The 24,819-nt window shown below is 38.4% G+C and overlaps 2 protein-coding genes across 2 annotated transcripts in view; one reads left to right on the top strand and one right to left on the bottom strand.

Moving 5' to 3' along the window:
• LOC121376476 (2'-5'-oligoadenylate synthase-like protein 2) overlaps positions 1-24,013 on the bottom strand; it is a 69,809-nt gene extending 45,796 nt beyond the window's left edge. The window contains exon 1 of the mRNA XM_041504353.1: positions 23,935-24,013. The gene's annotated coding sequence lies outside the window, so the exon portion shown is untranslated. The remainder of the gene's footprint in view (positions 1-23,934) is intronic.
• On the top strand, positions 2,112-6,853 carry LOC121376477. The gene is made up of 4 exons (XM_041504354.1): positions 2,112-2,665; positions 3,527-3,668; positions 4,194-4,361; positions 4,813-6,853. The coding sequence occupies exons 1-4, from the start codon at positions 2,116-2,118 to the stop codon at positions 5,033-5,035; spliced, it is 1,083 nt and encodes a 360-aa protein (XP_041360288.1). The 5' UTR covers positions 2,112-2,115; the 3' UTR covers positions 5,036-6,853.
• Positions 24,014-24,819: the final 806 nt, after the last annotated feature.

Genomic DNA, 24,819 nt, shown 5'->3' with positions numbered 1-24,819 from the left:
TGTACCTGCTCCCTGTGAGTGTTATGTACAATAAATTGATTTTAATTGAAAAAATAGACTTAAGCCCCTGCGTTTGTTCGTTCAATGAGCGGAGGTAGACCAACTGTAATCATGTATGCACATTTGATGGCATTAATTACAGGGCCAGAAAATAGCATACACATCTCAGGGTTTAATTTGTATAGGGTTTCATTTGTCCCCCCCCCCCCCCTTCCCGGATTTTGATCAGGGTACGGTCCTGAATTATGCATTGTTGGTTCAAGTAGCAATGAAAACGTTTGTTCAACTAATAATTATAATAAATTTGCAAAGCAATTTTAAAATATACTAATGAAATTATAAAGTAACGCGAATCAACAGCACAACCACCCCTCCCCCCGCCACCACAAGGACGAAAATGTAAGGGGTTTTGTGTAACAATATAGCTTGTAACCCCCCCCCCCCCTAAGTTTGTAACGTTTTGCATTGAGATACTTACTTTTCTGAACTTTATTGTCAATAAAAATGTTCACAAATTGTGAAGAAAAACATTACAAATGAACCACATGCAGACGTCAACAAATCGGATGTTGACTGCGCTGCGCGAACAGTACACGATTAAACAAACCGAACAGAGTTGGAAGCATAACGCAGTTAGGTTCGTTGACGATATTGTTATTTCCAAAACATTTTTACTTTTCTTCTTACGTCAAACCAAACTGAAATTATTTACAAAAACAATTTTGTAGGAGGATGAGACCTCACAAAGCGATACGTATCCTTTTTTTTTATCACAATGATATTTGCCATTATAACCAAAATCTGATATAGTTTGTATCCGCCACTCCCAAAGTCGTTCCTACGGGCCTGTCATATATATATATATATATATATATATATATATATATATATATATATATATATATATATATACATATAATAATAACTTGGATATATTATACTTTGACTTCCATGGTTTATTTACATACAATACTGTTTCGTACAGGTCGTGATGTTTGTGCGAACCTGCACTCTTCAGTGCATAAACCAGAGTGATTTGTATAGAACATTAATTACGGCAACGTGTCTCTTCTAATCATGTTAAATTACTCAAGAGGTATTTGTCTTTGTGTCTACATTTGCTGACCAGTTCGTTTCGCTTATTCAGGGACGCCGTTGTAGGATTGCAAATAATAAAGTACTTCTCGCAAATACAAAGGCCGCAACGCTTCGACGCGTTCGAATAGTGTGGGGCACACCGATAACAAGCTTCATTTGAATATATATATATATATTGAGAGAGAGAGAGAGAGAGAGAGAGAGAGAGAGAGAGAGAGAGAGAGATTGAGAGAGAGAGAGAGAGAGAGAGAGAGAGAGAGAGAGTGCGTGCGTGCGTGCGTGCGTGCGTGTGTGTGTGAAAATATCACCTGTTTAAAGTAATTAGCAACAAACATGGACCAGTAACAGCCCAGTCCTCCCGTTAAAACTGCTTTCATGTCATGAATTCAGTAGACTTGTACACTGTTACCTGCACGACTTCTGGTACGCGCAAGAGATGAGTCAGAATTTCCTCCACCACTGGTTCATGGTCCTCAGTATTGTCCAAGTGTAAAACGTCTTCAGCTTTCTGATTTTCTCGAATAATAGTATGAATAGTTAGGTTGATCCAACGAATAAACTAGTTTATTTCTCTGTATATTGTATACAATATAGTTTACACATGAAAAATAGTTCAACTAGGCCCCTACATTGCATATAGAAGGTGGAATAAATATAATTAAAAATAGCCGTGCTGTTGCTAGTGTCAACACTGCATAAATACTGATTGCGTTTGCCACGTCATAATCGCTGGAACATATTTGTATTTTAGTTTTTACATAATAGGCCGTCCGCTGAACAGAAAAACGTGAAGTTTCGTTCCACCTATCAGGGGTCTAACTAATTTTTATGTTTTTGGCTAGACAAACATCTTATTTATAACAGAAAAAAAGTTTACCAATTTTTTTCCTGCAGTTTTTTTTTAATTCAAACTGAAAATGGGAACTATATACAAACGTGCATTGCAAAAATCGCACTCATAACGGCTATAAATGTCAACAAAAAGTGGGGAATCCCCTGTGCGGGCAGGAATACAACATGGCTGCGCGCAGAGGGAAAATTAAAGAAATTTCTACATCTAAAGATCTAGGCAAGCTTCGCTGCATTATACATGTGTGTCAAGGTGTGGAAGGTAAATTGACAACCTTTTCAGCTACCACATGGGATAAATGCGTAGAGTGTGCTACGAAATGGTCAAAATTAACGGGCGAACTTAGTGATATTTCGAACAATCTTTTTAGAAGTGGCGTACTTGACATTCCGTTTTCAAAAGACGCTTGTGTACACTTTGGCTATCATAAATCATGTTATCAAAAGTTTACAAACAAGATATACATTGAGAAATCACAAAAGGCTAGTGACAAAACAGCATTGGTAGTGCCAGAAGAAAATGAATCAAATAACGATGATACTGATGTCAGCTCTCCAAAAAAACTCCGGTCCAGTTCTGTTGTGTCAAAAGTCGGTGAATCCAGCTGTAGTGTTTTACCAGCATTATGCATCATATGCAAGAAGAAAGACTTATGTGTCACTGTTGGACACAAACGAGTTAAAGACAAGCTAATACATGCAGAAACTGAGTCAGCTGGTAAGTAATTGGTTTATAACATTTTTATTTTATTTTAGGCCACACAAATAAATATGCTTCTGGTCACCACCCTTGTTCAAATTATTACCAGAAACATTTTCTTCTTATTTTCAAATATTTATATTGCGAAATATATGATTTAAATATTTAATTATTTTAATTAGGCATACCTTTTATAACTTTTATTTGGTATATTCATTTTGGCAGCCAACAGACCCAGGACAGAACAAGATGATTACCACCTTCTCAGTCGCTTGGAACAAGTAACTCTGTTGAGACTCCGGACAGGCCACAACCGACTGAATGCTCACATGTTCAGAAAGTTTAAACTTGCAGCAACACCAACCTGCGGTTGTGGCCTGGAAGACCAAACAGCAGAACACATCTTACAGGCGTGTCCAATTCATCAAGACCTGAGACAAGCTGAGTGGCCAATCGAAACTGCCATACACACCAAACTCTATGGAAAGAGAGGCGAACTGGAAAAAACAGCTCATTTTATCTTACAGACTGGACTATTGGTCTAAATTGTGAAAGAGAAAAAAACACAAAAAAAAACTTTTATTTTGACAGTCACATTGTGGTGTGCAGGGTTAGAACAATTTTACATTTTAATGGCAGACCATGGACTACCAGGTATCTAAAATGTGGTTTATACAGTTAACAATATGGTTGCCCACGGGTAGCCCTGTGCATCCGGGGACTGGAGTTGGCTAAGCCTGCTGGTCTACATAAAAAAAAGCAACAAACAAATTGATGTTATTATATTGTAACTGACCATTATTAGTATATTACAGCTTTAACTGGTTTAGGCTGGAAGAAATGTTTTCAGTTCACTCATGTAATAATCTTACATTGCAGGTCAGTTGCGAGAGGCAGCCACTCAGAAGTGTGATGAAACAATTCTACTTCACATTCGAGACAAGGATTGTGTAGCTATTGAAGTAAAATATCATCGTTCATGCTACAAAAATTACACAAGATTCCTGAGAAAGAAGAAAAGGTTTTTTCATTCCCCCCCCCCCCCCCCCTTTTAAAAAAAAAAATTAATATCCCCATAACATAAGCAAAGTGAAGGTTGATTGGTACAGTGGTAAACATGGTATCTTAATTAATAATATTATGATGTGAATTTAAATTCACATGTATACTTACAAACATGTATATGCCATGCACACACATCCACAACATGCATGCACATACATACATACATTCACATACACACAGTGCTTGTATATGTAAGTACTTAGGTTTTAATAAGGACTAATCAAATTTTAAATATAAATATTTATGAGGAAACCCACAAGACAGAATCGGATGAACTGAACCATTACTACAATTGTAATCTAACTTCTGTAGAAGACAGTGAAATTACAAGGAGTATTTCAACAAATGTGGTTAATAATCATGCTAAATACCATTGTACATGTACTGCATCATCAGCATTAAACATAAACATATAGAAACTAACTTGTATATTGTTACATGACTTTACTATGAATAACCCAATTGACTTTGTTTATTTCAGTGAACCTGTTCCAATACAACAGTATTCAACTGCATATGCCTTGTTTTGTGAGACTGTGGTGGTAACTCGCCTGCTGAAAAATCACGAGATTTTGAGAATGTCATTGCTGCTACTTCTGTTTAGACGCTTTGTATCCAAACATGAAATGAATGATGCCACAAGTTACAGGTAACAGCACACGTATAGTTGGAAAACACTTTTGTTGAAGATGCCATGTATATTAATGCACTAGCAAATACTGTTATATTAAATGTTATTGTTATTTGGGCATATATTTTTTTTTTTAAAGTTTGTTTTTATTTAATGACGACACTAGAGCACATTGATGTTTATCTTATCATTGGCTATTAGATGTCAAACACATGGTCATTCTGACACATTTCTTCAGAGGAAACCCGCTGCCACCACATAGGCTACTCTTTCTGATAAGCAGCAAGGGGTCTTTTATATGCACTTTCCCATAGACAGGACAGCACATACCACGTCCTTTGATGAACCAGTTGTGGACCACTGGTTGGAAAGAAAAATTGCCCAAACTTCATATGGGTCCACTGAGAAGGATCACTCCGATGATGAACCTTTTTGTTAAATACTGAACTTTATTTTATTTAAATTTCAGAACTGATCAACTGAAAAGACGTATTGAGAATGACTATCCACAACTTACTTTTCATTCTCCATGCCGGAAGAATGTTAGCGAGCTAGTCTTCACAGAGACCTTGTCACATGATGATCTCCTGGAAGGATTCCAATCAGAGAGTGAGCTTGGATCAGACTTAACACCAAGCGACACTGACACTGAGGCAAGCAGTCCTATGAAGTCTACTGTATCAGGTCTATAAGCCAGAAGCAGTGCTTTTAGTTCCATGCAAACCTTATATGAAACAAGTGTCATTCTTCAAAGAGATATTAAAGAACAACCTCGAATGGAAACCCCATGGCCACCAACATCAGATACTATGAACATTGAATCATGTGAATCAGTTGTTCCTGTGGAACTGTACAACTTACTTGCTTGGAGCATTGGAGTCTCAGAAGAGCTTTCTATTTCAGAGAGGGTTAGTGTTCCCGATAGTATTTATTTAAAACTGTTGTCTATTTGTCAGGATGTTGTTTATCTGGCATCAAATGGAAGAAGACAAACTCCAAAATATTTAGCCTTGGGTCTCACAGTCCGACATTTGACTGGTTCTTGTCAGCTGTTAGATATTCTGAATAGATTTGGCCACTGTGCTTCATCTGATGCAATTGTTGGTTATGAGACAAGCCTGGCCCAACTCCAACTTGAGACAGGTGGAGACATTCCCAAAGGTTTTGAAAAGCAAACACCCACTGTAATGGTTTGGGACAATATAGACTTTGGAGAGGAAACCAAATCTGGTGCTGGTACAACCCACCATACGAATGGCATCATGATACAGAGTAAGCCAACCGCATCAGATGAAGGGAACAGGACAGCAGTCATCAAAAAAGGACAACGTACTCTGAATCCACCACCATGCCAGATAGAAGTCTATCATCAAAAAAAGAGACATGGCCCAGAAGATCTTACAGTTAGTGACCATGACCTGCAGGTGGCCATCGTCAAGGAAATGGTTGTCCATGCCAGAAAAACGGATTTATTCTATGTCATACTGAAATACACACAGAGCGATGAACCAAACATTCCAGGCTGGCGTGGCTTCAACATACACCTTCAAGAAGATGGTCCATTACATGATGATGATAGTGGTGATGAGATGGACTAAAATCTATACAAATACATAAATATACATTGTTTGACTGTATATGTGCAGAACAGTTGTGAGAAAGCAGAAACATAAGCCAAAAACGCCTGCACAGTGCATTTCACAGCTAATTAAAAAAATTTTTTTTTAAATGCAGGCCTATAAGGAGTTAGAACTATGGTACTAATAGGTACTAGTACCTATTCAAAGTGATTAGACCATTTAAAATAATTAAACATCTCAAATCTTCATATCAGTAATATCACAATCTGATATATAAGATGGACTGCAATTTCTTAAAAGTCAACCCGAGTTATTTGCCTTTTCATCTACGAGATTCTTCATAATTTCCAATAACTTCAAATATATATATTGTCAAATTATATATTACAGGGACAAGAGAAGTATCCAGACCACTTCTATCAAGAAAGTTTGCACAAAAAAAGCATTGCAGTAAAAAAAAAACGTGTTTGCACTTAATTGACCTTTCACCTCTATGTTTGACCTTGTCCACCATTGACTACCCTCCTGGATTGACTTTTTGAATAGTACAGACTATTAACTCTTTAGAAATACACCTGGTTACTTCCATTAAAAATGCATTTACCATAGCTCTTGTTTTAAATTTATTATTACAAATATTTATATTAAAATAGTACAACTTTTCACTTTATATATTATGGGTTGAAACACATTCAGAGTTGATTTTTAACACTTAAATGTATTTCAATACTATGTTTCTATAGAATTAAGGCAGTTAAATTGTATAAGGAGCAATAACTTTTCTGAAATTTAATTTTATTAGGGCATACCCAAAATTACAAATTTTAAACTTTTTTATGACATTTTGACCTCTGGTTATCCAATTAAATACAATATTTGCATATTTATTATTGCATTGTATAGATGACTCTAATACAAATGTTTTGAGTGGTCACATGTTGTTCTATGTGTTATAGTTACAGAGTTAGATCCGTTTTAGTTACCCACCCCTCTAAAAATAAATCCTAAATTTGGTCAGAGGGGGGTCTCCTTTTGACATCATTTAAAAAAAACTGCAGGAAATATCTTGGTAAACTTTTTTTCTGTGATAGATAATGTATTTATCTAGCCAAAAACACAAAGATTTTTTAGACCCCCGATATGTGGAACGAAACTTTATTTTATGAGCTTAGCGGAAATTGACTTTATATTAAACGCCTTTCTCACACTCAAATGCGTAAAAGAAGAAAGGATTTTCAAAGGACGTTACCTGCGCAGTGACAATAAGCAGGAGTAGTCCATGGGCTTAATGAATATTGTTTAATAATTATTATTAATTTTAGACCAGCCCATCTAAATTTGCGCCGAAATTATATTATATTAATAATTTATATAGGTTAGCAATGTTAATATTTTTCTTTAAGGGCGCAGCCAAAACTTATTTACCCCAATTTTCTCTTTTTTTTATACTTTTGGCGTTAATATTCAAAATTTCAAAATTGACCCTATTTGTTAGGTTATAGTTATTAAGTTACTAAGCTAAGTGGCGGGAATATTAAATTTAATATAACTTTTCTGTGGGCTGGGCCTACCACCCTACCCTTCTTCTTTACCTCTGGGGACTAAATAATTTTATTATATAGGTAAATAATATATTTTTAGACCTCCCCATCTAAAATTGCGTTCAATTAATTTTTTATTATTAATACAGAATAGGGTTACATATGTATTAAGGACGCAGTCAAAAGTTATGAATGTTGGCATATTTTATTTTTTTATTTTGGCATTAAATTGCAATTTTTTTTTAATTGTTATAGTAGTTAGGTTTTTCCTGCCCCGAGTCGGACCGGCCGGACTCGGGGTAGGCGTGCTCGAAACCATAAAGGTATATGAGCACGTTAAAACCGTATCTAAGTCAAACGGGTTCCGCCAATATCGTCTGCATTTTCTTGCCTTTGTCTTCGCGATCATTTAAAGTTACATTCTCTGGTTACCATATTATAACATCATGTACAAATATGAAATACAAGCTCAAATGCACTTTTAAAAAACTCGTGTTTGTTCGCTATGAACGGAGATCGTCAAAAGTATATGTTTGATTCGTCGCCTGTGCCGCCATAGCTCGGCAAAGCACAACAAATCTTGTCAGTTTCAGTTAACACGTGCGTTTGCAGATTTCAAATTGTAGGGTTCGTCTCAAAAAATTAAAAGAAATCTTGCGCTGTACGAAGAACATTCGGTTGAGGATACGGTACTAGAGTCTTTCGTTAAAACCGGTTTGATCTTGACAATGTACCGGCCTCGGTGGCGTCGTGGCAGGCCATCGGTCTACAGGCTGGTAGGTACTGGGTTCGGATCCCAGTCGAGGCATGGGATTTTTAATCCAGATACCGACTCCAAACCCTGAGTGAGTGCTCCGCATGGCTCAATGGGTAGGTGTAAACCACTTGCACCGACCAGTGATCCATAACTGGTTCAACAAAGGCCATGGTTTGTGTTATCCTGCCTGTGGGAAGCGCAAATAAAAGATCCCTTGCTGCCTGTCGTAAAAAGAGTAGCCTATGTGGCGACAGCGGGTTTCCTCTCCAAATCTGTGTGGTCCTTAACCATGTGTCTGACGCCATATAACCGTAAATAAAATGTGTTGAGTGCGTCGTTAAATAAAACATTTCTTTCTTTGTCTTCGCGATCATTTAAAGTTACATTCTCTGGTTACCATATTATAACATCATGTACAAATATGAAATACAAGCTCAAATGCACCTTTAAAAAACTCGTGTTTGTTCGCTATGAACGGAGATCGTCAAAAGTATATGTTTGATTCGTCGCCTGTGCCGCCATAGCTCGGCAAAGCACAACAAATCTTGTCAGTTTCAGTTAACACGTGCGTTTGCAGATTTCAAATTGTAGGGTTCGTCTCAAAAAATTAAAAGAAATCTTGCGCTGTACGAAGAACATTCGGTTGAGGATACGGTACTAGAGTCTTTCGTTAAAACCGGTTTGATCTTGACAATGTACCGGCCTCGGTGGCGTCGTGGCAGGCCATCGGTCTACAGGCTGGTAGGTACTGGGTTCGGATCCCAGTCGAGGCATGGGATTTTTAATCCAGATACCGACTCCAAACCCTGAGTGAGTGCTCCGCAAGGCTCAATGGGTAGGTGTAAACCACTTGCACCGACCAGTGATCCATAACTGGTTCAACAAAGGCCATGGTTTGTGCTATCCTGCCTGTGGGAAGCGCAAATAAAAGATCCCTTGCTGCCAATCGGAAGAGTAGCCCATGTAGTGGCGACAGCGGGTTTCCTCTCAAAATCTGTGTGGTCCTTAACCATATGTCTGACGCCATATAACCGTAAATAAAATGTGTTGAGTGCGTCGTTAAATAAAACACTTCTTTCTTCTTTCTTTGATCTTGACAACGTATTATCGACAATCGTACCTTCCTATTTCAGAATTCATATTTTATAAAGTGTTAGTAGAACTTTCAAAGTTTAGTTTGTATACTAGTAACACATTAATTATGTATATATTTTGTTTAAATATATATATACTAAAGTAGACAATGAACGTTTTCACTTCTTAATTTTACGTGTTAAAATCGACAAATTCAAATAAATATTCTTTAGTTTAGAAAGGGTAAAGTTAGGGGTGGGGGGTGTTTAACGACATCAAAGTTAAAGCATATTGATTTAATAATCATCCGACGCCATACAACCGTAAATAAAATGTGTTGAGTGCGTCGTTAAATAAAACATATCCTATCCTTCCTTCCATCTGCTGTTGGATGTCTAACATTTAGTAATTTTGACATTTAGAGAGGAATCGGGTGCATGTGCAGGGGGAGGGTATAGGAGGTCGAAACCCTTACTTGCCTAAGCTTAACAAAAAATTGAAGTGTATTTTCTGGGGGAGTATGGACCCATATAAACTTCGCTCAAAACAGTCTACAACCCCAACCCTGTTGAAATCCCTGCACACGCGCCTTGCAAACCCGCTACATTTTTGTTTTAGCAAGGGATCGTTTATATGTACCATCTCACACAGGATATCACATACCATGGTCATTTATATACCCGCCGATGGGGATCGATCCTAGACTGACCGCACATTTCAAAAAACCACACCTTTTTAGGTCTAAGTAATTAATAAAAATCGAACACAGTACCCTCTTCCTCTACCCCTAGAGCGTTACATAATTAGTAACACCCACCCACCGACCCCTGGAAAGGTGTTGTACCATACCTCTATGGATATAAATATGTTTTGGAGATATGAGACGACCCCTCAATCAAGACAGTTAAATTTGTTCAAAAATTGCGAAATCTCACGTGATCTCTTGTTGGGGAATTCCACACTTGTGATAAGCCAATGAAAACCGAGATCGGTAGGAGCCCGTCAAAAGTGTCCCACTTTCGAAATACTGCCTTTGTTTTTTACCTAGATAAGCCATCGTAGCGAAACCATTGCGGTGCGCGGCGTCATATATGCACCAAACGTAACTGGATTTTCTGTTCTATATGCTTAAATAATAAAAAATATTCCAGGGAATGCCCCTTTAAAGGAGCACTTTGGTTTGATCCACTGACATCGCGATATATCAGGGATTAAAAACATCTTAGGTACACGCACAACAATATAAAGACATAAATAACTATACGATCGATAGTGAAAAGCGATTATGAGATTTGTCAATGTTACCCAGGGCCCTAGATAGGATTTTTTGTTTGGGGGGGGGGGGGGGGCAACTGAGTAGTTAATAGTCTAAAACTCCTTTTCTTTAAGTTCCTATAATGCTTTCCTAATGCTACGGCCCTGTTATCAATATAACTAAGAATAGTATTTAGAGAAATGATTTCATCATGAGTGCAAGATCATGGTGGGTAGGTGAAGAAAATATTTTATAACTTAAAACATTACCAAGAAATAAAATTGATATGGCATAGGCCTACTGAAATTGTTTTGAAGAGCTATGTAGGCTACAGTTATAAAAATACGAACTTGACATTTTCTGTGGAATGGTGCATATAAAAGATCTAAGTCTTGCTACTAATGGAACAAAATGTAGCGGGTTCCCTCTCTAGGACTATAACTTTAACTTTTAACTCGACCTTTTTTCTTCTCTTTGTTTTAGTTCATAGGGTGTATACCACCAAATCAAATCCCATAGACGACGCTATAACTCATACATGCAGCGTATCAATCGACTTATACACTACGGATATAAATACTGCCACCCTCACCCTTAAATTGAATCAAAAAATAAATGGGGGTGAAGCTGCTCATTTCAGAGGTAGAGGTAACGGGTAGCGTCTATGACTACCCTAGTACCGCAAAACAATTGAGTACCTTTTTTTACAGGTACTCCATATATGTTTCAAGCACAAGGTTACTTGACAGTGGTACTAGATGAAATAAAATTGCATACATTTTTGCCAAGATGAAACTTTTATCTTTTTTTACAACACTCACATTTATCACTAATGACAGGATTTGTGGAATTAACCACTCTGTCAAAACATGGGTGCACCTCGAACTTTGACCCAGCTGGAAGTTATATGGTTTAGTACTACTTAAAAGTGCCCTTTTTCCTTTAGCTGGAAAAACCTCTATATACATTACTGTCCTGGTTTACTGTTCACGGGTCACCTAGCATGTGCCCCTGCGTGTGCTGTAACCTCACCGTGGTGCAGGGGTGTAACATTCTCTTTGAGAATGGCCAATACAGCACAAAATTGAAGTTTTGAGTAAAATTCAGTATCCGTAAAATTCTGTGATATTTATGTTTTTGCACAGTTCTTTACACTGTTTTTGTTTGTCTTGAATTTTTATATTGATGTTGATCATCACTTTATTTATTTGCATGACCATAGTTTGACACCCAATAGCCGATGTATTTTTCGTGCTGGGGTGTCGTTAAACATTCATTCATTCATTCATTCCTAGCATGTGCGGGTGTAGAATGTTTATGGAGGGGGGGGGGTGTAATGTTTCGGGTGGGGGGGGGGGGGGAGGTCCCAAGATTCTAAAACCCGAACTTCCGAATGAAGCGAGATCTGTTGGGGGATCCGGGACATGCTTTACGAAATATTTTGTGTTGTAAAGATTTGTGAAATTTATGAATTACATGAATGAGACCGTCCTGGATTTAGGATTTTTATTTTTTAATATCAGAATAAATACCAAACCAGTCGTTTCCCTTTGACTGGGAATTTATTAGTTTATGGCGATAAAAATGCAGACTGATTTTACTCGGATCAGTTGATTATAATATAATGGCTGGAACTAATAACAGAATGCTTTCCTGAACAACATGATTCCAAGGCGTTACAGCTTGTAGCTAGCTCGTTGCTTGTTGTTTAGACAGAGTTTATGGACTAAATCGTCCTTGGGCTGAACTTCAACACAACGAAAAACTAAGTCCACCACACACCGAATTACGGAGAGTGTTTGCAATTATCTGAGTGTCACAAGTGACTTGAAATTACATATCAGTTTGTTTTAACAGTAAAGTCATATTTTAAATATCAGAATGTGTTTTGTTGCATTTTTCTTAGTGTCGGTCTAATAGGAGAAAGCAAAACTAATAGGGGAAAGCAAAACAAATGGGGAGGGGGTTGAGATTTTTTGCTGTTACATGTATATCCATAAAGTGAGAATTTAAAAAAGGGGGATTTGAAGGCAGGTGCCGTCCTGTGTACTCATGCACGTTTTTATACTAGGGTTATCATAGCTATAAACAGTGTCAACACGAACGCATTGAGTATTATATATATATTTATTTTCTTTACTGTTAATGTGTTTTCCACCATATCTAAGTATATAGAATACTAGACCGCCACGTGTAGGAACGTCCTGTACAAAGCCGTCATAACTACTGGTATATATATATACAGGGTGCAATTTGTTTTTAAAATTTTGATTAGCAGTTTTTCCTACTGGATGGAGAATTGATTAGCAACTATTGGAATTTGATTAGCACTTTAATAAAATGAGTAAACATGAATAAAACACATTCTTTTCAATAAAATTGCATATTTCTTATACATGTATCTGTATTGTGGGCTGCTTACCCCAAAATAAAACAAGTACAGAACAGTACATGTGACGGGTCATCACTGTCACTTGTTTACAAGGCCGTATCCTCCGGAGGTCAAGGGGGACAGTTGCCTCCTCCCTCCCCCCTCCACACACACACACCCAGATAATCTCACTTAGGTTTTTTTTGGCTATATAGAAAATAGCATAGAAATGTCAGGGTTTAATTTTTATAGTACAACATATTTCTGAATAATATTTGTCAATGGTTATGCTAAGCAGCTTGGTCATCTAACTTGTTCAAAGTGATTTTTTTAGTCTTTTCTGAGTTGATTTGATGTCTGATCCAAAGTGCGACTGAAGCCCGAGAAAAATTCCTCATTTGGCTGATCATTCCAACGTATTCGGTGTTCATTTTTGTTATGAAAATTGACAATTCTTAAACGATATAATATATACATATTTTACCGGAACATTATTTGCCGAGGCAATTCGAAATTAAAAACGCCAAGCTGTTAATTAGTCGATAATACCGTATATATACGCAAACATTTTCGCGGCTAAAATAATTCGCGATCAAGCTTTCATTTTACATTTTCACGATAGTTTTTGCCAATAATAAAATAAGAACGACCAATATCAACTGAACTCCTTTCAATGACAGTTTCACGTACGATATAATTATACTCGAGACATTCTCGCCATGCGGTCCGCGTGCCGTTAGTCTTGTCCGAATGTAGGCCTATGTCTGATAATACATGATGCAGAAAACTTGAAAAATCACAAACTAGACCAAATACTATTTATTAGTAGTATTCATAGGTTGCATTCAGGTTTACAAATAACGGAAGCCACAAGTATGTATCAAATATAAGAATAATCAGTGTAAAAACAACAAACTGAAATCTCGTAGTCACGAGATACCAGATGTGAGTTCAGCCAGCCGTTTGTCGCTAATGTTTGCCAGACTGTTTTTTATGCAACAAGTTAAACCGAACGACCACTTCGACAACCGGTCAAAATAATTATCAGACATTTTGACTACTGGCTATCGCTGAACATAATATATTTGCGTGCACGGTAGGCTACAAGTTCAGTGTACAAGGTCATAGCTGCTTGCAAATTAGGTTACAACGATGACGTAGCAACTATTGTCCGAACCAATTTGTTAACAACTTCGAAACAGTTCATGCATAGCACCGAGTGTCACTTGTAGTATAAAACCACGTGGCAGGTAATTTGACGATAAAAATAAAGTGCATGCGATGCGCTATGTGTTTTGTATCTATAGGTATTATTCAAAGCTAAATCGGAAATAAGTTAACGCGTAATTAAATTCGCGGAGCTATCAGCATGTTCGCAATTTTCGCGGTATATTTAATTCGTGAACATAATATATTTGCGTGCACGGTAGGCTACAAGTTCAGTGTACAAGGTCATAGCTGCTTGCAAATTAGGTTACAACGATGACGTAGCAACTATTGTCCGAACCAATTTGTTAACAACTACAAAACATTACTCTCCTACCTTTAATTGCCGTTAGATTTCATCCAATGTTTGTCCAGACACAAATCTTGAAACAAACATTACAATGACACAGATTCCACATACCAGATGATAACCATGTCACCTATATCGACTTCGCTGAGAACGCATAGGGAAAAAAACATGTAATTTTGTATCAGCTGCCATTTTGACTTTTTATGGAATATTAATCTAACAACGTCATAACATGTTATGATATAAAAGCAAACGTGATGACGTCATATTATTATTTTTTATTATTATTATTAGTTTAATGATACCACTAGAGATCATCGATTTCATATTAATTGTGTCACATACTTTGGAGGCTTTCACCCCTCTTGAAGAGTATTCCATAAACAAGCAACATGGGCAACATGGCAGACGGCAGAAAACTGCATGTATTTTTCCCTATGCAATCTCAGCAAAGACAATATCGGCGACATTGTTGCAGTCTCGTGTGTGGAATCTGTATATTTGTAGTGGGTTTTTTTGCGATTTGTGTCTGGACAAACTTTGGAGGAAATTTAACGGCAATTAAAGGTAGGAGAGTAATTTTTTGTAGTTTGGTTCGGACAATAGTACGTTACGTCACTGTTCTTGTTAAAACGTCAAACATCCTCCGCGTATTCCGACAGTATTTTCTATTTGAAATACTAACACACGCGAGAAGGTTGTTGTACACTGAAATAAATGTTTAAAATGTTTATCATTGGCGAATCAGTTACCTTGGCTGCGATCACGGAAAATCGACACCCCTAAGTGCGTTCTTCTCCCGCAATCTCAATTCAAAGATCAATTTGGTTACAAAAAACATGCATCGCAAACTGCTAGTCATTGTTACAATATTGCATCGCGATCGCAAGATTTTGCGAACCCGGTCATTTTGCAGCCTGATATATATTTAATGCTCACACATGCACACGTTATATATATATATATATATATAATATATATACATATATACATACATACATACATACATACACACTAACACATACATACATACATACATACATACATACATACATATATATATATATATAATGGAGTATTATCCAAAATATACATATATATTATTTTATTATTATTACTGACTTCCCCCTTATATCTCAGTACACATGTAGACAAACGTCCTGTGCGGCAACTGGTAACCGTTCACTGCAGCTTATACTATAGACCGCCTTGTGTAGGAACGTCCTATGCAGAACCGGTACGGTTTTGGTCCCTTATGCACAAAGCAGACAACAACAAATCGGAACCATCCACGACACAAAATATCTAAATTTGAAGCACAACATGGCTTCACTGCCTTCACGGCGAAACGTCACTGTCGTTACGCATTCGTTTCAAGTATGCAACATAAAATAAACGCTTTAAATTGCAGACTGCAGTCAATCACAACAACGATGTCGCCTGTATTGTGATCTATTTCGAGCTCATGGAGACCAAGAAATATTTACTTCGAAACGATCTTCACTTTGAATCAAAGGGAAAAAGTCCAACTGTGTTTTGTTTTTTCACCGAGCGAATTCTAACAGCCAATTTCTAGCAGCCAATTACGATGGCAGACAATTTCAGCAGACACGCATGGCGACGTTCTAAACACCGGACTCATACGCCTTTCGGTTGTTATCTGTATTTCCCATACTTTTAAACATACTGTTATGCTAATTATTAGTATATCTGTGACAAAGGGCCTGCAGATGGATGAAATTAATATGTATTCACTATAACTTAACAATTTCAGAGTTTTAAAGAGTATCTTCATATAAAACCCCCCACAAAAACAAAATAACAAGCAAGACTCATTTTCATAGTCTTATATTGTTACTGATATCTGTATAATTTATACAACATACCAGTTTTATTCAGCACTTTTTTAACACCTGAAGTGCTTATCAAATCCACAATTTCGCAGAACCCCTTTTTCAACCAGTGTCGAGTGAGCATGTGCATTGTTGTGAAGCAGCAGAGGGGTGGTTGACAGCTTTCTTTGTCGTTTTCGACGGACCGACTGCCGAAAACGCCCGAATAAATCAGTGTAATATTGTCCTTTAATGTGGACATAATATGAGGTATGTAGTCAATATGGATTAGTCCCTCAGCATCGTAGAGAATGGTGTACCTTGTATTGCTGACACTGGGTTGGACATTGAATTCCTTTGGTGCTGGAAAATTGACGTGTTTCAACTTTTTCAAATGTTTTTTGGACTCAAGTGTTTCATCTTTGGTTACTGTGACGGAACATGCTCTTAATTTTGTTTTCGCCTGTGGCGATATTAATTGTTTTAGAGGGCCGTGTGCAGTTCTAATATGCACTTAAGCCCAGGTGGGCACTTTGTTACGTAATACCTCTGCGCTACGGTTGTCGAGCTCTTTCAATACACACCCAGACCAGATGCTGAGGCCATGTGGCCAGTAGTTACGTAATACCTCCGCGAGTTCGGTACGATCGGGGTACTGCTGGCGAACTAGGCGACGACCAGTCTAGGCTTCTAAGAAAGATATGCCGTCTTGGTCACTGTGGGAAATTCACTTGATACGTGAGGTGCCGCGTTGTACCCCCAGGCGATATTCGGTTTTTATGATAAATAGCTAGGGTTTCAGAGATATCAGGGGAGAAACATAGGAAGGCTTCCAGGGGGAACGTTGTCCGTCCGGACTGGTAATTATATATTTTCTGCTCTGTGTATAACCTTGATGTGATTGATGTGACTTTAAATATTTTAATACTGTATTATACCAATATTATTTAGACGGTGCTGCCGGTAATCTGACGCAGTAAACTGTAGGCTCACTGTTCTAATATATATAAAGCTTAACCAGTCATCCTAGAGGACCTAGGGAAACTGTAGGTTATTGTCTTTATTGTGATACCAGTGTTGATTCTGTATTACAAGGTTACTGAATGAGTAGTTAAGGGTTAATTAAAAATTAACCAGTTAGGAATAGAGTTGTAATTCCTTTATTAATTAAGTTCCCTGGAAGCGTTTCTCAATTATCACATGTGTGGGTGTTGTGTCACGGTGAAGTGATTAGCATATTGTGTAAACTAGACACCTAGAGATTAACTAATTAAGTGATCAGTTCTGGGTTGTTATTATTTGTTGTTGTTAATTAACTACTGCGGCAGTACATTTGTCAGCGTAGGTTAATACAGATCCCAAAGTGTATTGTGTTTTTGTTGTGTTTTCTAGTGAACTAAACGTGCTATAATAATATATACTTTATATAAGATCTTATCTCTGATCATACCTAGACGAGCCACGCGGGTATAACTGCCCGTTACAGAGAGATCTAATAGATATACAGTTAGGAGAGATATTTGGATAATCGTCTGTTTCATTCAGTTACGGGTATTATAGGATCCCCTAGACAGGAGTGAAAATTGGGGTGCTCGTCCCGGATCTGAAACGGGACATGCATATTTAAAAAATTATTGTTTGTAAATGGGGGCTTTATAAATTATTTTTACAAATAACCAGAAGTAGCAACGTTGTTCACTAGAAAATTAATTAATAATAAGTGCGTCATACCTAAACATGGATAAGAATTTGCTGGATAGGCCTACGCTCAGTGTAGTGGAGATTAAGCGAGCACGTAAGGCCGAGTTAGTTGAAATCGCAAGTGAGCGGGAAATTGATTTAACATCAGCTAGAACCTTAGGTGATATAAAGACAATTATTATCCAGGACGTTTTGGGTGATAGGCCTGTTATGGAAGACAGTGAGATTGTTCCAGAGATAGAGATAAATGAGTTAAGTGTGGAACAACAATTAGCTTTTAAAAAACTTGAGTACGAAAGAGAAGAACGTGCATTAGATAGAGATAGAGAAGAGAAAGAGAGAGAAAGAGAAGAACGTGCATTAGATAGAGAAGAGAGAGAGAGATATAGAGAGAGGGATAGAGAAAAAGAAGATAGAGGGATAGACAAAAAGAAGATAGAGAGAGAGAGAAGAGAGAGATAGGGATAGAGAATTCCAGTTAGCAAAATTAAAAGTGCAACATGAGTTAAAGTTGAATACTGAAGAAGTTAGACGTGAGGCCGGAAATGGGTTTAACATGTCGGAGGCTTATAGATCAGTGCTTGTATTTGACGATCAGGAGGTAGACATGTTCTTCCAACTTTTTGAACGGGCCGCTAAGCAGCTAAATTGGCCGCAGTCTAAGTGGACATTGTTAGCCGTGTCTAAGTTTAAGGGGAAGGCTAGTGTAGCTCATAATTCAATGAGTGATGAGCGAGCAAGTCAGTACGACCTAGTTAAGGCTGCAGTGTTGAGGGCTTATGGATTACGACCTGAGGATTATCGTTTACTGTATAGCGAGTTGAGAAAAACGCATGGTCAGTCTTATAGTGAGTTTGTGGCTAAGAAGGCAGGGATGTTTGATAAATGGGTGGTGTCTCATCAGGTAGAGTCAGATACCGAGTTACGGGAGTTGTTGATCTTACAGGACATTAAAAATGGATTACCAGTTTGCTTACGTATTCATTTAGAGGATCGTGATATCAAAAAAATAGAGGAGGCAGGCATAGTGGCAGATGACTACGTGTTAATACACAAAGCTCAGGCAGTACAGGGTAGCTCTATACAACAGGGTGATAAGAAGAAATTTCAGCCAGGTTTTCCCCGGGAAAGTAACTATCGGGGAGAGTCATCTAGTTGGTCAGCTAGTCACCTAGCGAGAGAGTTAATGGTTAGTCCCATGGCAGAGAAAGTAAACCCGTATGTGTCCACTGGTATGGTTTGTGATGTGAAACAAAAATTGAGTCCTAAGGCAATATCAATCTATAGAGATACCGGGTGTAGTCAGTCACTGATAACGCAAGAGTCTTTAGCTGGTATTGAGAATTCAGATACAGGACGTAGTTTGGCCTTAACCTCGGTTACTGGAGAAAAAATGGTTGTCCGGTTACATAACGTTTTCTTGTGTTCGAAGTTTGTGACGGGACCAGTCATTATGGGTGTTGTGAAGGACTTGCCTGCTGAAAACATAGGAGTTTTGTTGGGTAATGATTTGACAAGTCAGTGTTGTCAGCCGAAATGTGACCAATTGTTAATTAAAGACAGCACTTTGCCAATAGAAGAGAGTGAGGTTGATAAGATTAGATATCCTGCGTGTGTAAAGACTAGGGCTATAGCCAGAAGGGTAACACGAGACCCAGAGGATATTTGTGATTTGTCTGATACTTGTGTGAGCCATGAAATTGGAGTGGATGTGGTTATCAGTAAAATGGTAGATAAGTCAACTGACGAACTAAATGTGGTGGAACCTGTTGACCTCCCGCAGAGGGTAAATGAACCAGTTGTGTTTGATAGAGGGGCCTTACCTTGTAATAGACAAGAGTTAATTCTAGAGCAGGGGGCTGATCAAAATTTGTTGGCAGCTCGCACTACATTGTTAACAGAGGGTGAGAAGGAGGATCAGATGTCAGGATATGATATGGACAAGGGAGTATTAATGAATAAGAGAGTTAGAGATAGGAAGGCTAGGAAGCAACTGAGCCATGCTCAGAGCAAAATAAAATCAGTGTTTGATAGGAAGACTAGGAGTCGGGAATTTAAACCAGGGGATAAGGTGCTGCTGTACCTTCCCATTAAACGGGGTTCATTGCAGAACAGGTATTTCGGGCCCTATGTTGTGCACAAACGGGTTAATGAGACAGGGTATGTGATAAACACTCCTGATAGGGTTAAGGAAAGTAGGTATTGTCACATCAATTTGCTAAAAGGTTATTTTGACAGACTGCCGATAGTTCCAGAGTTACCGGTCCAAATTGAGAGTCACTCAATTTCCTGTGATGACGTCAAGACTGCAGAGATGAAATTAACCAACAGCCAGATTCTAGCAGACTTGAACCCCCAGCGAGAAAAGTTGACTACGCTCATACAAGACAATGTTTCCATTTGTCAGGACCTTCCAACGGTTACCAATACCTTAAGCCAGGATGTGCGCTTGGAACCCAACGCTACACCGATTCGACAGCATGCCTATCGAAGAAAACCTGGAAAACGTGCGACACGGAAAAAGAAGGAAAAGAAGTTCCAGTGGTCCGATGAATGCGAGAAGTCATTCAACCGTCTCAAGCAGATGCTCTCCTCGTCTCCCGTGATGGCAGCACCAGACTACCGAATGCCTTTCAAGCTAGCTGTGGATGCCAGTGACGTGGGAGCTGGAGCTGTGCTGTTCCAGGAAGACGAAAATGGACTGGACCATCCTGTAAGTTTCTTCTCCAAAACGTTTGACAAACACCAGGTGAACTATTCCACTATAGAGAAGGAAGCTTTGGACATGGTACAAGCGCTGAAGCATTTTCAGATCTACGTGAAATCGGCAGTGCATCAAGTGGTGGTCTTTACGGACCATAATCCGCTCACTTTCATTCACAGAATGAAAGCCACCAACCAGAGAGTTTTGAGATGGAGTCTTCTTCTGCAGGAATTCCCAATTACCATTGAACATATCAAGGGCACTTCCAATGTAATCGCTGATGCCCTGTCCCGAAGTTGAACGTTATGATAATGTGTTGACATTCTTGATTTCTGTTTTGTTTTTATATATTTTATTTGTATACCAGATTCTCCTCCCAACATCGAAATTGTTTTCTTCATTCTCAGCACCGAGTGAGCACAGACTTTTCTCATAGTCAAATGTTCATGGAGGATGGATTTCACTAATCCATCACTGATCCTCAGAATGTCTATTGTTTGTCACCCGTCACTCTTCCATTACAATGCGCTCCACCTCAGCGTTTTTCTGGCTTATCGGTGTCCAAGACCTGCCAGACCTGGGGTCATCTTCAACAGATAAAGTTAACGTTTGTTTTGTTTAACGACACCACTAGAGCACATTGATTTATTAATCATTGGCTATTGGATGTCAAACATTTTGTAATTTTGTCATGTAGTCTTAGAGAAGCCCGCTACACGTTTCCATTTGTAACACAGATAGGACAGCATATGCCACGACCTTTGATATACCAGTCGTGATGCACTGGCTGGAACGAGAACTAGCCCAATGGACTCACCGACGGGAATCGGAATTCTGCAGCTAACGGCTTCGATACTGGTACTGGTACACGTTGGCATGATTTTCTCAAATGTTAAGAAAAAAATCAATGACATCATTGTATTAGATTTTTTTATGTGTTCAGTATTCATGTCCTCTATGATGTAAAACAGCAAACATATACAATTAATCACACAAAAAAAGAACTAAAATTCTCAATTTTTCGTACCCTTAAATTACACTTCAAATCATTTCAACATTACAGCTGTAGAACGTTTTTATCCTGTCTGGTAGTCGTGTTCAGGGTCCGTAGGCATAGAAGTCACTACGACAAGTGATGTTGCTGAGGAGAGAGTAGTTTCAACAGGGGTCGAAGATACACTGATAGAACAACAGGGCAGATGAAACCTTTGATGTGGTAATGGGAGATATCAGGGGTAGCTCAGTTGTGGGTACTATCTCTGATGATGACGGTAGATGTAGGTAAATAGAAGGTTAGACATCCCCATCTATGGGATGTGCGCTGCCTCAGGTTTGTCCTGGGGTGGGGGGTTGAAGAGTGCTGTACATTTAGAGGTAGATAGTTCATCGCACTTTGTACACCAATGATCAGGCCTAAACCAATGAGTATTCGCCCAGTATCCTTGTTACCAGTACAGGTAGTGGGTGGAGACCAGAGTAGAACTCGGGGAAGAAATTATTCTGTAAATATGGGAAAGGTTGAAAGTTGAACTCAATCTTGACCATTCAGTCACTATATATGGCGGGTCGTGAGTTGTTGCCCTGGGCCCCGTTCCACGAAGCGATCTTAGCTCTAAGATTAACTTTAATGCAAAGGGTAGCTATGTGCTTACGGTAATCTTAGGACTAAGATCGCATCGTGGAACGGGGCCCTGGTCCGGTTGACCTTGGTTGGTTGGAACTCTGAGAGTTAGGAGGATATGTTGTTGGTCCTCTATATTTTAGAGCTTGCTGGACGCCATTAGACTTGTACAAAGGTATGTTGACCATAGGAGAATAAATTATCGCAATAGTTTTCGGGCCAATCGGATAGTCGTCTGGAGTGGCAAATGTGACAGTTTGGAACAGGTTGGCTTACCACCGGACTCGGTTGCCCGGTTTGGGTGCATTGTGAGTTAATGGTGGAGTCTGTCATGAAGAACATGTCGTTGTTAGTGATCATTCCATGCCACACATATTTCATCATGCGGGTGGGGGTAACGAGCAAAGGTATGCATGTTCAATGCCATTGGTAAATCAGTGGTGCTGAAGGCCACTCAAGCAGTTGGAGTTGAGCTGGCAAAGAGAGTTCAGTACAGAATGGTATACTATTGGAAAATGTCTATGATTTCAGAGGTTGGGTGGAGGGGTATCTGACTTCTTAAAATACCTGTATGATAGGTCAAGAGTTTCGAGGAGGTAGTCAGTTTAGCCAACTCACAGGCAACGTACCAGGACTTATTAGCCAAAACTAATTTTGGCTTCAGTGAGTTCATAACAATGGAATATCAGACGGACACAGGGATATCTAGGGTGGTTAAAGAATTAAACGGAAATGTCCGAATCTAGGTAACAACATGTATTCATATTAGCATTACTATCAACCAGCAACAGCTATATAGGGTTAAAACGAATCTCTACGCAGTTTTACATGGATTACAACTAATTTTGAGCGTAGAATAAATAGGTAGATGGAAATAAATGGTAAAAAGTGTTCAGGTTAGCACATTTTGCCCGAATATTTGTATACTTTTTGCTCGAATTTGTGGTTTTGCTCCATCACTGGGTGGGGGTGGGACAATGTCTCGTGCTCTTAAGATCTTCAAAATATTAGTTCCATGCTCTGTGAGCCCCAGATCATAGGGTTAAACATTAAAAACACATTCCTAGCTGGTATAGCCACTGATTTACGTAATTTGTTGAACAATGTTATGTTTATAAACTATATGGGTCATTATAGACCAGAATGGGATGACTTCATGATTCAGTATAAAATACATATTAAAAACCAAGACCGGTGTGTGTGCGTGCGTGTGTGTGTGTGTGTGTGTGTGCGTGCGTGTGCGTGTATTGATAATTAACACTTTCACAACTTCTTTTCTACAATTCTATTAAGTATTTTTGGTACCCTTAGATTTCAGGTTGTCAGAGGCGGATTTTGCCTAAATTTTGCGATAGTTATAATTTTATTATATATTAATTTTTATTTTTTACGACCTCCTCCAAACCTCCCCCAAAGTTCCCTTGGCATTCCATCTCATGTCACTGGACCCCTTCCCAGCTCCTAAATGGATTTTCTGGATCCGCCACTGGTTGTGGCTTCCAGAAAGGAAAAAAATCAGTCCCGAGATCCGCATTTTAGGTCAGACAGGTAGATTTGGTTGGGGTCTTCTTGTCCTATCCTGTTTCTAGCAGAAGAAGATAGGCCTACCTGAGATAAATATTATGTTATATATACTCACAGCTTGGGGACAATTGCGTAACTCCTAGAAACACAAGAAGAATATTTCAACCGAGTAGAAACACTGCGTGTATGGTAAATACGCCTCAGCCTGTAGGTAGTACTAAGCCAAATAACTTCCGGTTGGGTCAAAGTTCGAGGTGTACGGAACCTTTGATAGAGAAGTTAAAATCACAAGTCCCGATTGATAATAAATGTGAGTGTCTTGGTCGTAAAAAAGATTAGTTTAATCTGGGCAAAAATGTATGCAATTTTATTTCATCTAATATCATTGTGTCGAATAGCCTTGTGCCTGAAACATGTATGGAGTTCCTGTAAAAAAAAGGTACTCAAATTTTGTGCGAAACTAGGGGTGTTGTAAAAATATCTGGTTATACCGAAAATGAGCCATGAAAGGTACCATTTTCTTCAGTTAATACTTGGAGGTAGTGGTTGCAGTACTAATATGTTTGGGTCATAGTTTGGTTGATACATTGCATATAATGTTTTTAAACACAAACGTTAACATCGTCGCCTATGGGATTTTATTTGGTATAGTACACTCTTTATTATGAAATAATTGTAATATGTTTTCTTTTCGTGGAAGCGCGCGTGCTCGCTTAAAATAGTCTTCTGATTATTTCCTACTCTCGGTTTATTGACCAGCACAGAAGTTAAACAAAAGACACGATCACGAGTTCGGTGAGTCATAAAGATAACTTGACACACTACTGGGCCCTGAGTCGATTACGTGGAAACAGATGTTTACAATATATGACATATTGCTGTGATACAAATAATATTAAGCAGGCCCGTATACGTAGGAATGATATGTAAAAATATATAAATGTAGTACACGTAAACTTGGTGGACGGGGCCCATAATTATTATTTTTATATTTCCAGTG

The sequence above is a fragment of the Gigantopelta aegis genome, chromosome 6, assembly GCF_016097555.1.
Source record: "Gigantopelta aegis isolate Gae_Host chromosome 6, Gae_host_genome, whole genome shotgun sequence".
Classification (NCBI taxonomy): Eukaryota; Metazoa; Mollusca; class Gastropoda; order Neomphalida; family Peltospiridae; genus Gigantopelta; species Gigantopelta aegis.
This window is presented reverse-complemented; position numbering and strand designations above follow the sequence as displayed.